The sequence below is a fragment of the Procambarus clarkii genome, chromosome 28 (assembly GCF_040958095.1).
Source record: "Procambarus clarkii isolate CNS0578487 chromosome 28, FALCON_Pclarkii_2.0, whole genome shotgun sequence".
NCBI classification, from domain to species: Eukaryota; Metazoa; Arthropoda; class Malacostraca; order Decapoda; family Cambaridae; genus Procambarus; species Procambarus clarkii.
In genome coordinates, this window is record NC_091177.1 from 7,058,778 (window position 1) to 7,074,934 (window position 16,157).

General features: G+C 36.5%; 3 protein-coding genes across 3 annotated transcripts; all 3 read right to left on the reverse strand.

Moving 5' to 3' along the window:
- Positions 1 to 4,225: 4,225 nt before the first annotated feature.
- LOC138369359 (cuticle protein AM1159-like) lies at positions 4,226 to 5,122 on the reverse strand. Its single transcript, XM_069332599.1, has 3 exons — positions 5,111 to 5,122; positions 4,649 to 4,896; positions 4,226 to 4,442 (listed from the first exon to the last, which is right to left on the reverse strand). Exons 1-3 carry the CDS (start codon positions 5,120 to 5,122, stop codon positions 4,226 to 4,228), a joined length of 477 nt encoding a protein of 158 aa, XP_069188700.1.
- Positions 5,123 to 9,621: 4,499 nt separating this feature from the next.
- LOC123754883 (cuticle protein AM1159-like) lies at positions 9,622 to 10,523 on the reverse strand. The gene is made up of 3 exons (XM_045737217.2): positions 10,512 to 10,523; positions 10,034 to 10,281; positions 9,622 to 9,793 (listed from the first exon to the last, which is right to left on the reverse strand). Exons 1-3 carry the CDS (start codon positions 10,521 to 10,523, stop codon positions 9,622 to 9,624), a joined length of 432 nt encoding a protein of 143 aa, XP_045593173.1.
- A 4,387-nt stretch (positions 10,524 to 14,910) lies between these two features.
- LOC123754882 (cuticle protein AM1159-like) lies at positions 14,911 to 15,751 on the reverse strand. Its single transcript, XM_045737216.2, has 3 exons — positions 15,743 to 15,751; positions 15,247 to 15,494; positions 14,911 to 15,127 (listed from the first exon to the last, which is right to left on the reverse strand). Exons 1-3 carry the CDS (start codon positions 15,749 to 15,751, stop codon positions 14,911 to 14,913), a joined length of 474 nt encoding a protein of 157 aa, XP_045593172.2.
- Positions 15,752 to 16,157: the final 406 nt, after the last annotated feature.

Here is a 16,157-nt window from a genome sequence, read left to right on the forward strand (position 1 = left end):
ACACACACACACACACACACACACACACACACACACACACACACACACTCACACACACACACTCACACACACACACACACACACTACCAGACCCCCCTCCTAGTGGGGGTCTGGTTGCTGAGCGGACAGCACACGAGGCTCGTAATTTTTTTTTTTTTTTTTTTTTTTTTTTTGAGATATATACAAGAGTTGTTACATTCTTGTACAGCCACTAGTACGCGTAGCGTTTCGGGCAGGTCCCTGGAATACGATCCCCTGCCGCGAAGAATCGTTTTTTCATCCAAGTACACATTTTACTGTTGCGTTAAACAGAGGCTACAGTTAAGGAATTGCGCCCAGTAAATCCTCCCCGGCCAGGATACGAACCCATGACATAGCGCTCGCGGAACGCCAGGCGAGTGTCTTACCACTACACCACGGAGACTGGTGAATTCTGTGGACATTAGGACGTCGTTTAGGAACCTAAACCAGGGCTCCTTTAAGACAATCTTGGAATGTACAGCAACGGCCTGCAATCCCGGCGCTCCACAAGGTCGTGTAAAGCACGGAACCTAAAGTTAAAAGATACAAAGATTTTCAGTCAAATTAGTGCCATAGCTAAGAGAGCTTAACTATGAGGATAGATTAAGGAAACTAGGTTTCACAACCCTAGAAGAGAGAGGAAATAAGACATGATCGCAAAATATAAGATACTGAGAGGAATTGGGTAAAGATGATGAAAGACAGCCTCTTTAAAAATACACAAAGTAGAATAGGAGCACATAAGTGAAAACTGAAAACGCAAATGAGTCCATGAAATAGAAAAAAGTTCTCGCACACTGTGTAGTGGGTCCATAAGTGGAACACACTAAAAGATGAAGTGGTGAAAGCTACGTCCATCCACATCTTTAAGGCCAGACTAGAAAAAAGAGAACTCGAACGTAAAAACAGTTAAATCATAACACAAGAGTTACATCAAAGCTAGTAGACGGGGCATAAAGAGGTAGATCTCGCTCCCCCGTAGTCAATGACAGGTAAGTACACGCGCACGCACGCACGCACCCACGCACGCACGCACGCACGCACGCACGCAAACACACACACACACACACACACAGTTGTACTAGGTGAGTACAACTAGGTGAGTACACACACACACACACACACACACACACACACACACACACACACACACACACACACACAGGGTAGATAAAGATAAATTGTTTAACACGGGTGGTACGCGAACAAGGGGACACAGGTGGAAACTGAGTACCCAAATGAACCACAGGGACGTTAGAAAGAACTTTTTCAGTGTCAGAGTAGTTAACAGATGGAATACATTAGACAGTGATGTGGTGGAGGCTGATTCCATACTCAGTTTCAAATGTAGATGTGATAGAGACCAGTAGGCTCAGGAATCTGTACACCAGTTGATTGACAGTTGAGAGGCGGGACCAAAGAGCCAGAGCTCAACCCCAGCAAGCACAACTAGGTGAGTACACACATGCACATTGAAGCATATGTACATACACAGACATCTATTATTGAATATGAGAGAAAGGAATCGATCAATGATTCCTTCACGAATCTATTCATATTCCTCATGTTCTTCATTTAAGAAGGTAATAGAGAAATCAACTCTCCTAAGTTCATTTTACAGTTTCATATGGCCTCAACCTATGAGAAAGATTTCGTTGAATCTTTAAACATTTTCAAAGGCAAAGGTGAATGAGGTGCATACAAATGAGCTAGGGCAATCGTATATATAACCAAGAAGGGTAAAGAAAGGCGTATGGGCCGATAGGCCGTTTGCAGTTCCCCATCCTTCTGTGCTATGTTGGCTGGGTCAGTATGCTCGATATTCTTGCTTTGTCTTTAGGATAGTATAATATATTTGAACGTTAGCTGGTTTTAATAGTTGGTTGAGATTGTTTAATATGTAGTACTTCGCTGATTTCGAATCTTCTATAGTCTTTGCATCTGTCGATTATTTCGCTGTTGCTGGGTAGAATATCTCTGGTCATGATCTGGTTGTGATTAGAAATTTTATTGAACAGACCCTTTTTGTTTGTAAATTGTCATCGCCTTGAGGGTAATGTCACTCTCTTGGTTTATGATGATGCAACTCATTTCACGGAAGTGATCAAACTTGATACATAGTGTCAAACTTTCGTAACCAATGAGATTAATACAAATTTCGATTCCATGTGTTCTAAAACACAATAGTGTATTGTATTTCTGTATTTTTGTAATATAAATCTGAATGACTGTAATAGTTCAAATATTACTGATGCTTACATGCTGAACTTTTTTTTTATTTGTTCAGTATTATTACCGTTCCCTGTTGGTATTTCTTCATTAGTCTTAACATATTATTAGTTTTAATACTTTTGTTATTATCAATATAATGGCTGCACATATCATGTACTTTGACTCTTCGATGACAGCTTCATATTGTGAAGAGATGTTTGTAATGTTGGTTGATAATAAGTAATTATCATTATTATTATTAAAATTGCTGTCATTATTATTATTATCACGTCACTCTCTAACGTTTTTGGAGCATGCAAGCATGACCTGCACTTTTCTAAACGATTATCGTAAGCAATGAGGTTGGATTTAATTCTCTTACTGAATACTGATGTGGGATATTTGCCATTCAATTATAAAATTGTTTCAGGGTTAAAGTGTAATTTATGTTTTATTACTTTGGTATATTATTGTTTTGTTTTCGTTATTATACGTAAGATAACTAAACAAGTTTCACCATAGCGCAGGAATATCCCTGCAAAAAAATGGAGGCACATGGTTAACTTGGCAGAAGATGTAAAATAGATCAGAAGGAACAAATCTCTGGCGACTAGACATTGAAGAAGACTGAACATGACATCGCTGATGTCATAAATTAGGCAAATGTTCCAGAAATTTTCCATTTTGCCATAAACCAATGAACAACGAAAGGCTTATTATCATCATGCAAAGAGTGTCACCCAGGAGTATTGTTTATGAAACAAAATAATTTGTTGTTAATACATGACAATAAATTAAAAGTAATTACAAAAGGAAATATGGGAAGCGAGAGAGAGAAGCCTTTTGAGGCAAATGGCTAATAATTCAACACGAAACGTCAGAGTAAACAGACTAAAACAGAATTTACAATAACTTTCCCTCTCAAACTGTACCATATAACTTTGTAGATTAGCAACTTCACCAGGTATCTTCACCATATGTATATATATATATATATATATATATATATATATATATATATATATATATATATATATATATATATATATATATATATATAAATATATATATATATATATATATATATATATATATATGTATATATATATATATATATATATATATATATATATATATATATATATATATATATATATATATATATATATATATATATATATATATATATATATATATATGACCGAAAAAGTGAGATTAATAATTCTAACACGAATTTTCTCAATATTTCTTATGTTTCATTTTACTGTCGATGGTAATTGAAAAAACAATTCTCCAAAATTCATTTTTATTTCTAGTCTGAAGCAACGCTAGAACGCGTTTCGTAATACCTTATTACATTTTCAAAGACTTTAGTTTACTCACACAACTGTAACCTAAAAACATTAAACAGAATTTTACTTATACTAACACTAAACAGCTTATCCGTCTTACATATACTCTCACTTGGGTGAGGTGATATTGTGCAACAGTTTTGGATGGGGTGAACAAATTTGTGACAAATGGCAGACAGAACACAAAACAAGGGGTATTAGTTGGATATGAGAGCATAAGAATGGAAGTAACTGCAGAGAGCCTATTGGCCCATACTTCCTCTTGATGCGTCTATATTGGTTCGGAGTCTTGAAGTGGGTAGAATATAGTTGTGCATTAATTGGCTGTTGATTGCTGGTGTTGATCTCACTTTTTCGGTCATATTTAACAACATGTGTTTACAAGAAAGATTGCTACCAAAGTATACTAGTATATATATATATATATCATTTAATGGACGTTCTAAAAAATAGATAAGGATAAAATGTAAAAAAAAAAAAATAAACAATAGAGAATTTATTTTATTTGCAGAAATTTTCACAAAACACTTAAATTAAATAAATACAAGTAATACAGTTACGAGAGTTATCGCCAATTTAGTCTCATCTGAGTAACACCAGAAAGCAGCAGCAGCAGCAGCTGCATGTGTTGGGGTGACAGTCTAGGACAAGGAAGCCGGGTCCTCAAAGACGGCGTCAGCAAGGGCCAAGGACCGAGCAGCGTCTTCCTTAGCGGCGAAGGCGATCTGGTCAAGCACAAACTGGGCGATTGGGTGGGGGAAGGCAGGAGCCACCGGCATCATGTTGGACTGGGGCTGGAAGCCGTTCTCATCAGCAACGAACTTCACTGTGACTGGGGTGCCGTCAGGGGCAGTGTAGCTGCCGGAGGAGACATGAGAGATATAAACTATTTTTGTAAATGCATATATTACTAAAACTGAATTAATTAAGATATTATTAATAATAATATAATTATTATTATTATTATTATTATTATTATTATTATTGTTATTATTATTATTATTATTATTATTATTATTATTATTATTATTATTATTATTATTATTATTATTATTATTACTCACGAAAATTCTCCAGTCTGGACCACAGAACCGTTAGTACCGGAGGGAGAACCAGACTCGGACATGGTGATACCGTTGCCAGTCTTCACGTTGACGGTAAACGTTCCATTGTTGTCGTTTGTGCGCTTGTCCTCAAGGATGGGCACAACTGTGGTATTGTGGTCAGACGGGACTGAGGCTTCGGAGGCAGCTAAGTGTGAGGCCCTGGGGGCACCGAAGGCCACAGCGCACACGGCAGCAGCGAGGATCACCTGTGATGAAAGATTTACGGATTGTTGCTTAAAAAATACACACATAAAAGTTTACACACACTCAAACATGCATACATTTGACTTCAATATTGTTTTGACGAAATTCAGATAAGAAAGTTTAACATTTCGTTTGTGAGCTTTGAACTATTAAAACAAAGAGTGAATGATAAAAAGGAAAAATCCTCCGCCTATGTGAAGAGTGCGAAGTACTTACAAACTTCATCATGATGGTTTCTGTGAGACTGGTACTAACACTTGATCTAACGGAGTATATATACACTGGAGAAAGTATGCCCTTGGTAATGACATTGTTACCATTCAGATCTACTTGCTATGAGATCCCTATTCCAATTAAATAATGCATCACAAGTTTCAAAAGGCGTATTAGGCTTTGCTTGAGAATATCTGATTACCCCTATGAGAAAAATCCTTGGAGTTCGAGTCGTGCAAATAATAAAAGTATTATTCAATCGATGTTATTTGTATTCACGAAGCTACCCAGTAGTCTCTGCCCTTCCCGAGAATGAGACTGCCATTAAGTCTAACGCGATTATCAGTTTAGTTCCTCTGAAATTCTTCTTTAGTTAGATCAGAGCATCCGTGGTAGGACGGTGGTCACAAACTCTGGGGCCCATGTTCGAGCCGACAATGATCCTTATGAATGAAATGGTATTAGTCCAACTGCTGAGGTTTCCAGTTTATATGAGTGATAAAGGGGACTTCATCACTCTCATATAAAGAGATGAGGGAAATATAGAACCTGGAAGGAATCTGGAGGAAAATAAAGTTTAAGTCCTTTTGTACAATAATGTTGTCCTACTGCAAAGGCGTTGGAAGTTATACTGAACAGAGGTAACAGCGAAAACAGAATTCATCTGGTCGCATAAGGCCCTAGTGTGGCTCGATTTGGGAGGATCCCTAACTTTGGAGAAAGGATAAATGGCATAATAACTTTCGAGGAAAATATGTCAGATCCCAACTATTCATTTGAATATTTTTCTTCTCTGTTAACACTAATCAAAGTTATGTACTTTGTTAAGTATTTTATCACACAAAATCTATTAGTTTTCAAAAAAGGACAATACAAATATCAAAGTATGAAAAGTTGTAGATTTCTTCGATCTCCTCAGATGTCGTAAAGGAACTGAGGATGCAGTGTATATTTTCTCTATATATACTCACACTAAGAAGCAGGAACGGAATACGGCAGTCCTAGAGACTCTTGTAGTTTCGATGTGGCTGGAACCTAAATTCCATAGTAAACCTCTTACGATTTTACCCCAGAGCCATGCGTCTCTGATCCGAGTTGGACAAAGTTGTTCCCGTGGTCTTATTCCATGTATTTACTAGACATGTTTATTTCCTGTGGGAGTAGCATAATAGGCTTGATCAGAAGAGAAGTGAAGTTAATGTTGGTGTCAGTGGCACAGTACAATCCAATCTGGGCAACCAGCAGCGAGAGAAAATTCCCCGGACATTGGACAATAGGGTTCTCTAATAGACACTGGTCTGTGTAGAGACGCCATTTAATAATTTCGTCGTGCCTTGTACGTCGTACAACATACAACGTACAACATATAGAAGGAAATACAAAATACAAGTGAACTGGTTTTCTGCAGTTCATATCATGCAACACATTTTCATATGCTTCAGCCTCAACGCAAATACACCGTCCTGATTGGTGAAACACGGCGAGAAGCTGGTGTAAAACCAGCCACTTTGACTAGACGGTAGAACGACGGTCGTGCTTTATACAGGTCGGCGTTCAATCCCCGACCGTCTAAATTGTTGGGCACCATTCCTTCCCCCCCCCCCGTCCCATTCCAAATCCTTATCTTGACCCCTTCCAAGTTCTATTAAGTCGTAATAGCTTAGCACTTTCCCATGATAATTAAAAATTGCGTTAAGTGTCCTAGTGTGTTAAGTGTTGCATAAAGAAAATGCAATGGTAATAGTTTAACTAGGCTGTAGAAAGTAATAATAGCATTTAGCACAACAGCCAATCTCAGTACCGTGGTGACATAAACATGTTTCAGAGCCGATGTCCTTCCAGATTTATGTATATGGCATCCATAACTGATTTGTTGCACGAAATAAGAACTCGCTGGTGACATTGGGCAACGAAACAAGACCCTCATTCCAGAGTATACGACTATGAACGTGAAGAAAGGAATTCCAAGCTTGTTTTTGTTGACAAATGCAAAGAAACATACATTTGAGCTCCAAGTGAAAAGACATAATATTTATAGAGCGCCGTGTAGCTGATAGAAGTAAATAAAGAGAAGTACATAAAAGTAATAACGGCGGATAATTGGGGAGTTAACTGAGGAGCAAAATTATCAACATGATTTTAGGTCTCATTTAAAGATTATTACCAATGGTAGACTTCTGTTCTTATCGTAGATTTTACGCGTTACCTTGGACACCTTTTCTGTATATCCAACTCTTGATTATTGCGTCCAGTTTTCGTCTCAATATTGGCGGTTGTTTGATATAAGAGAAATGAAAGGTTTTTCTTGGCAAAAAATTCTATCATAACATTAAAATATAATTGAATAGTTTTACAGTTTAAAGAAGGACGATTAGGAGGTAACTTAACAAAAGAACTCAAATTTATTAAAGAGCATGACTGATGATTCAGTGAAGATTAATATATGCAATCTTAACAACGCAAACAGTCCTTTTAATTTAATCGACTTTAATTGTTTGCTCCCCTGAGATTTTTAGTTTAATTGTTGTACATTTTTAGGAGATGTGATGTCACTGTCTTGATTTAAGAAGATGCAAATCATTGACCGGAACTAGTCGGACTTGAAATGTAGTGTCAAAGCTTAGTAACCAATGATATTTATACATATTTCTATTCCATGTGCTCAAGAACACAAAAATTAATTTAATTTCTGTATTTTTTTAAATATAAGTATTAATGTCGTTAATAGTTAAATTATTACTGTTGTTGATAAGTTGAAGATGTTATATTTATTTGTTCAATCTTATTACCGTTCCATGTCGGAATATCTTCACTAATTTTGACATCATCTTTGTTATTATAAATCTAACGGCTGTAGAGATAATGTACATTGACCTTATCCATTGACAACTATATATTGCTAAAGTAATGTTTGTAAAAAAGCTTATTAAATAATATTTTATTATCATTATCAGTGCTGTTAATTTCATCATAATTTTGTACATGCCACTAAATGTTTTTGGAGTATGCAAAGTACTGCTGCACGTTTATTTAGTTTAGTTATCTGTAGCAATGCGGAAATTTTAAAATCTTATTGAATGCTTCTCTGTGGTATTAACCATTCAATTATAATACATTGTTATAATTCAATTACAATACATTAAAATTTAACATTGTCGAAGTGTGTATACTAGGATTTATTAAGGTTTATTATTATGATATATATTATTATTATTGTTTTTCGTATTATGAATATAATAATATATCAGACCGCTGAAAATGTTGCACAATCGAGGTACATCTTTAACTTGGCAGAAGTAGTCCAGGAGGAACAAGTCTCTGGCTACTAGACATGAAATAAGACTGAGCACGATATCACTTATGTTATGCACAAGGCAAATGAACTTGAAGTTCTCTACTATGCCGCAAAACAGTTAACATTGGAAAGGGTTAATATTACGTAAAAATGACAACTATTAGCATTACACGTCAAACAAATTCTTTTGCTAATAATGCATGACAAAAGTAAAAGGAATTGCGGAACGCAGAATTTCTGAAAGCCATAATAATTAATAGAAATAATGGGGAAACGAAGAGAAGCAATTTTGCGGCATTACAATAATGATTTAACACTAAAAGTGGGAGTGGAGAGCTCAAACTTAAAAATGTTCCTACTTCTCTATGCATAATTAACCTTTTTAAAAGAGGAGCTTCTCCTAGAAAGAAACAAGTAATCAGAATTACGTTTTAGACATATATATGGAAATAACAATACTTAGGTGCTACAGGTCCTTGGTTATACTGAATATATTATTTATAATAATAATAATAATAATAATAATAATAATAATAATGAGAAAATTCATAGGAACTGTGATGAAGGTTCGAACCTATGTGGTGGGTGTTTCCAAGCATCAGGCTCCTACTGATTTTCTCATTGACACGTCACGTAAGTGTGACTACTTTGTGTAATAATAATAAACATTATTGATTGTGTCGGAGGGGGGTTAGACAGACAGTGCATATATAATTATTAGGGTTATATCGCCATCCCCATCAAGGACGAACTACTGACCCTTCCCCGTATGCAACCCCACAACAAGCTAACTCCTGGGTACCTCTTTACTGCTGGATAAATTAGAGGCAATAAGTAATAGGAAACACGCTTAATAATTTATGTCCCACCCGAGACTCGAACCCGGAATTTTCCTTTGTGAGTCGAGAACAAGCGCGACTGTACTTCCGGGACCTTCAAATGCACAGTGTAATAAATATGTGATTGTTTTATTGAACGTTCTAAACAGTAGAAGCTAACAGATAATAAAACACATAGATAATTTAATATTATTTTATTAGGCGTCATTTTTTAAATAAAATTAAAAGTAAAATAAATAAAAATAATACAGTTACAAAGGTTATCGCCAGTTTAATCACAGCTGAGTAACACCAGAGAGCAACAGCAACAGCTGCTGCAGATATTGGGTAGAGGTCTAGGATAAGGAAGCTGGGTTCTCAAAGATGGCCTCAGCGAGGGCCTAAGAGCGAGCAGAGTCTTCCTTAGCGGCGAAGGCGATCTGGTCCAGTACAAACTGGGCGATTGGGTGGGGGAAGGCAGGAGCCACCGGCATCATGTTGGACTGGGGCTGGAAGCCGTTCTCATCAGCGATGAACTTCACTGTGACTGGGGTGCCGTCAGGGGCAGTGTAGCTGCCGGAAAAGACATGAAATATTAACTATTTTTGTAAATGCATATATTACTAAATATTAATTTATTTAGGTAATATTATTATTATTATTATTATTATTATTATTATTATTATTATTATTATTATTATTATTATTATTATTATTATTATTATTATTATTATCATTATTATTGTTATTATTATTATTATTATTATTATTACTAGTAGTAGTAGTAGTAGTAGTATTATTATTATTACTCACGAAAATTCTCCAGTCTGGACCACAGAACCGTTAGTACCGGAGGGAGAGCCAGAACTGGACATGGTGATACCGTTGCCAGTCTTCACGTTGACGGTAAACGTTCCATTGTTGTCGTTTGTGCGCTTGTCCTCAAGGATGGGCACAACTGTGGTATTGTGGTCAGACGGGACTGAGGCTTCGGGGGCAGCTAAGTGTGAGGCCCTGGGGGCACCGAAGGCCACAGCGCACACGGCAGCAGCGAGGATCACCTGTGACGGAAGATTTACGGATTGATGTTTTAAAAAAAAAGAATTGTGAACACAGAACGTACATGAGTTAACACACACTTAAACATGCATACATTCGACTTCAGTATTATTATCACGAAATTCAGATAACAAATTTAACATTTTGCTCATGAACTTTGAATTATTAAAACAAAGAATGAATGATAAAAAGGAAAAATCCTCCGCCTATGTGAAGAGTGCGAAGTACTTACAAACTTCATCATGGTGGTTTCTGCGAGACTGGTACTAACACTTAATCTAACGGAGTTTATATACACTCGAGAAAGTACGCCCTTGGTAGTGACATTGTTACCATTCAGCTCTACCTGCTATGAGATCTCTATTTCAATTAAATTATGCATCGCAGTAGCTTCCAGAAGGCGTATTAGGCTTTGCTTGAGAATATTTGATTACCCTATAGGAAAAATCCTTGGAGTTCGAGTCGTACAAATAATAAAAACATTAATCAATCGAGGCTATTTGTATTCACATAGGTGACGAGCAGTCTCTGCCCTTCCCGATAATTAGACTACCGTTTTAAGTCTCAGACAAGTACCAGTTTGGTTCCTCTGAATTTCTTCTTTAGTTAGATCCGAGCATCCGTGGTAGGACGGTGGTCACAAACTCTGCGCCCATGATCGAACCAACAATGATCCTTATGAATGAAATGGTATTAGTCATACTACTGAGGTGTCTAGTTAATATGAAAGAGATGAAGGAAATAAAGAAATTGGAGGGAAATAAATTTTAAATCCTTTTGAATAATAATGTTGCTCCTCTTCACAGGCGTTGCAAGTTAAACTGAACAGAGATAACAGCGAAAACACAATTCATCTGGTCGCATAAGGTCCTAGTGTGGCTCGATTTGTGAGAATCCCTAACTTTGGGGAAAGGATAAATGGCATAATAACTTTCGAGGAAATTATGTCGGTTCCCAACTATTCATTTGTATATTTTTTTCTTCTCTGTTAACACTAATCAGAGTTATGTACTTTGTTAAGTATTTTATCATACAAAATCTATTATTTTCAAAAAATAACAATACAAATAGAAAAGGATGAAAGGTTGTAGATTTCTTCGATCTCCTCAGATGTCGTAACGGGACCTGAGGATGCAGTGGATATTTTCTCTCTTTATACACACAATGAGAAGCAGGAACATAACGCCGCAGTCCTAGAGACTCTTCTAGTTTGGATCTGCTTGGAACCTAAATTCCATAATAAACCTCATGCGATTTTACCCCAGAGCCATACGTCTCTGATCCGAGTTGGACAAAGGTCTTGTTCCATGTATTTAATGGACAAGGTCATTTCCTGTGGAAGAAGCATCATTGGCTTGACAAGTAGAAGAGTGAAATTAATGTTAGTGTCAGCGGCAAAGTATAATCCAATCTGGACAATCAACAGAGACAAAAAATTCCCCGGACATCGGACAATTGAGTTCACTAATAGACACTGGTCTGTACAGAGGCTACATTTAATATTTTTGTCGTGCCTTGTACGTTGCACTATGGGTTTTCTGCAGTTCAGATCATGCAACACATTCTCATATGCTTCAGCCTCATCGCAAATACCCATGTAAACCATCTGGATTGGTGAAGCATGGCGGAAAGCTAGTGTTAAGCCCCCCGCTTTGACTGGACGGGAGAGTCTTATTTCATGCAGGTCGGTGTTCAATCCTCGACCGTCCTAGTGGTTGGGCACCATTCCTTCCCCACGTCCCATCCTAAAACCTTATCCTGACCCCATGAAAATGTTATAAAGTCACAATGTCTTGGTTCTTTCCCATGATATTTATAAATTGTGTTAGGTGTCCTAGACGCAGGAAGAAAATGCAATGCTAATAGTTTAACTAGGCTGTAGAAAGTAAGAATAGCATTAAGCACAGCGGCCAATCTCGTTACCTGAATGCCACAACGGCCAATCTCGGTACCGGAGAGACATGAACATGTTTCAGAGCCGATGTCATTCTCGATTTATGAATATGTCATCTATAACTGATTTGTTGCACATAATAAGAACTCGCTGGTGAAAATGAATAACGGAACAAGGCCCTCATACCAGGGTTTACAGCTATGTAACGTGAACAAGTGAATTCCAAGCTTGTTTCTGTTGACAAATGTAAAGAATCTTATATATAAGCTCCAAGTGAAAAGGCCTAATATTTATAAAACGTCGTGTAGCTGATGGAAGTAAATAAAGAGAAGTACATACTAGTAATAATACAGCGAATAATTTGAGAGTTAACTGAGGAGCAAAATTATCCACAGGATTTTATTACTCATTTAAAGATTATTTATTATAGATTGTAGACTTGGGTTCCTCTCGCAGATTTTAAAAGTTACCTTCGACACCTATTCTGAACATCCAACTCTTGATTATTGCGTTCAGTTTTTGTCTTAATATCGGCCGTTGTTTGATATCTAAGAAACGAAAGGATTTTCTTGGAGAAAAAATCTATCATTAACATTTAAAAATTTGAACAGTTTTAGAGTTTTTAAAAAAGGACGATAATGAGATAACGGTAACTTAACACAAGAACGCAAATGTATTTAAGAGCATGATTAACGATTCAGTGAAGATTGTTATGTATAAGCCAAACAACGCACTCATTTCTTTTAATTTAATCGACTTTAATTGTTTGCTCCCGAAAGATTTTCAGTTTAATTGTTGTACATTTTTGGGAGATGTGATGTCACTGTCTTGATTTAAGCATATGTAAATCATTGACCGTAACTAGTCAGACTTGAAATGTAGTGTCAAAACTTAGTAACCAATGATATTAATACATATTTTGATTCCATGTACTCAAGAACAAAAAAATGAATTTTATTTCTGGGACATTCTTAAATATAAATGTTAATGTCGTTAGTAGTTCAATTATAACTGTTTTTGATAAGTTGAAGAAGTTATTTCTATTTGTTCAGTATTATTACCGTTCCATGTTGGTATATCTGCATGAATTTTAACATTAACTTTGTTATTGTAAATGTCACGGCTATACAAATCATGTACATATACCTTATTCATTGACAACAATATATTGCTAAAGTAATATTTATAATAAAATTTCTTAAATAATATATTAATATCATTGTCGCTACATTTATCTTAATTCTTTACAAGTCACATAAAGTTTTTTGAGTATGCAAGGTACAGCTGCACATTTTTCAGTCCAGTTATCTGTTGCAATGCGGAAATTTTATACCCTTATTGAATGCCTTCGTGTGGTATTAGCCATTGAATTATAATACATGGTTATAATTAAATTATAATACATTCAAATATTAACGTTGTTGAAGTGTACATATTATGATTTATTACGTTTTATTATTATGATTCATATTATTATCATTATTTTTGTTATTATGAGTTTAATAATATATAAGACAGCTGAAACTGTTGCACAATCGAGGTACATCTTTAACTTGGTACTAGAAGTCTAGGAGGAATATGTCTCTGGCGACTAGAAATTAAATAAGACTGCGCACGATATCACTGATGTTATGCATAAGGCAAATGAACTTGAAATTTCCCACTTTGCCCTAAAACAGTTAAGAGCAAAAGGGTTATTATTACGTTAAAAATTCGACCATTAGCATTACACGTCAAACTAACTATTTTGCTATTAATGCATGACAAAATAAAGAGGAATTACAGAACGCGGAATTTTTGAAAGCTACAATAATTAATGGAAATACTGGAATAGACGAAGAGAAGCAATCTTGAGGCATAACACTAATGATTCAACACTAACAGTGAGAAAGGGAGAGAACAATCAGAGAGAACAATAAGAATGTCTCTCCCTCTCTATGCATAATTTAACCTCATTAGAAAAAAAGCGACTCCAGGAAAGAAAGAATTAATCAGAATTAGCTTCTAGTCATACATATGGAAATTACAGTACTTAGGTGTTACAGGTCCTTCGTTACACTGAATACATTAAATAAAATAACAATAATAAGATATAATAATTATAATGAGAAATCCATAGGAGCCGTGATGAGGGTTCGAACCTATGCTATAGGTGTTTCCATGCATCAGGGCTCCTACGGATTTTCTCATTGACACATCACGTTAGTGTTATTACTCTGTGTAATACCAATAATAATTATTGATTGTGTCAGGGGGGGGGGGGGGTTAGACAGCCAGTGCATATATAATTATTAGGGTTATATCGCCATCCGCATCAAGGACGAACTACTGACCCTTCCCCGTATGCAACCCCACAACAAGCTAACTCCTGGGTACATTTTTACTGCTGGATAACCTGAGACAATAGGTAATAGGAAACACGCCTAATCATTTCTGTCCCGCTCGAAACTCGAACCCTGAATTTTCCAGTGTGAGTCGAGAACAAACGCGACTGTACTTCCGGGACTTTCAAATGCACAGTGTAATAATTATTTGACAATGTTTTAATGAACGTTCTAAAAAGTTGAGGACAACAGATAATAAAACATATATATAAATGAATATTATTTTATTAGGCATCATTTTTCCAATAAAATTAAAAGTAAAATAAATACAAGTAATACAGTTACGAAAGTTATAGTTTCAGCTGAGTAACACCAAGGAGCAGCAGCAGCAGCTGCAGGTGTTGGGTGAAGGTCTATGACAAGGAAGCTGGGTTCTCAAAGACGGCCTCAGCGAAGGCTAAGGAGGGAGCAGCGTCTTCCTTTGCGGCGAAGGCGATCTGGTCCAGCACAAACTGGGCGATTGGGTGGGGGAAGGCAGGAGCCACCGGTATCATGTTGGACTGGGGCTGGAAGCCATTCTCATCAGCAACGAACTTCACCGTGACTGGGGTGCCGTCAGGGGCAGTGTAGCTACCGGAGGAGACATAAGATATTAACTATTTTTGTAACTACATATATTACTAAAATTACATTAAAATAAGTATAATTTTATTTTTATTATTATTTGTATTATTATTATTATTACTCACGAAAATTCTCCAGTCTGGACCACAGAACCGTTAGTTCCGGAGGGAGAGCCTGACTCGGACATGGTGATACCGTTGCCAGTCTTCACGTTGACGGTAAACGTTCCATTGTTGTCGTTTGTGCGCTTGTCCTCAAGGATGGGCACAACTGTGGTATTGTGGTCAGACGGGACTGAGGCTTCGGAGGCAGCTAAGTGTGAGGCCCTGGGGGCACCGAAGGCCACAGCCCACACGGCAGCAGCGAGGATCACCTGTGACGGAAGATTTACGGATTGTTGTTTAAAATATAAAGAATTGTGAACACTGACCCTACATGAGTTTACGGTCATTCAAACATGCATACATTCGATTTTAAACAAATTGCTCAATTTGGCGAACAATATGAGTGAATGGGTATGTTTATGAGTGAATTCTAACTCAAAAATTTTGATATTCAGAAACGAGAGTGAAGGAGAAGAAGTAAGGTCTCCCTGCTATGTCTAGAGTGCGAGATACCTACACTCTTCATCTTGGTAGCGTCTGAAATACTGATACTAACACCTGATCTAACACTGTATATATATTCTAGACTAGAGAAAGGGTTACCTTGGTCATGACACTGTTACTAGTTATATGTACTTGCTCTGATATCTCTTTTCCTATTATAAATTATGTATGACAATAGTTTCAGAAGGCGTATTAGGCATGAGAATAACTGATTATCACTGTGAGTGAAATCCACGGAGTTCGAATCGTGCAAATAATAAAGAATGTAATCTGTCGGTGTTATTAGCATTCATGGGATGGAATTTATACAAGGAAGACTGCCTACTGAAATATATGCAACATATTTTAGTAGGCAGTCTACCAAAATATACATGTGTATCTAAATATATAACCACGAACTAGTTAACACGAGATAAATAATGTGACAA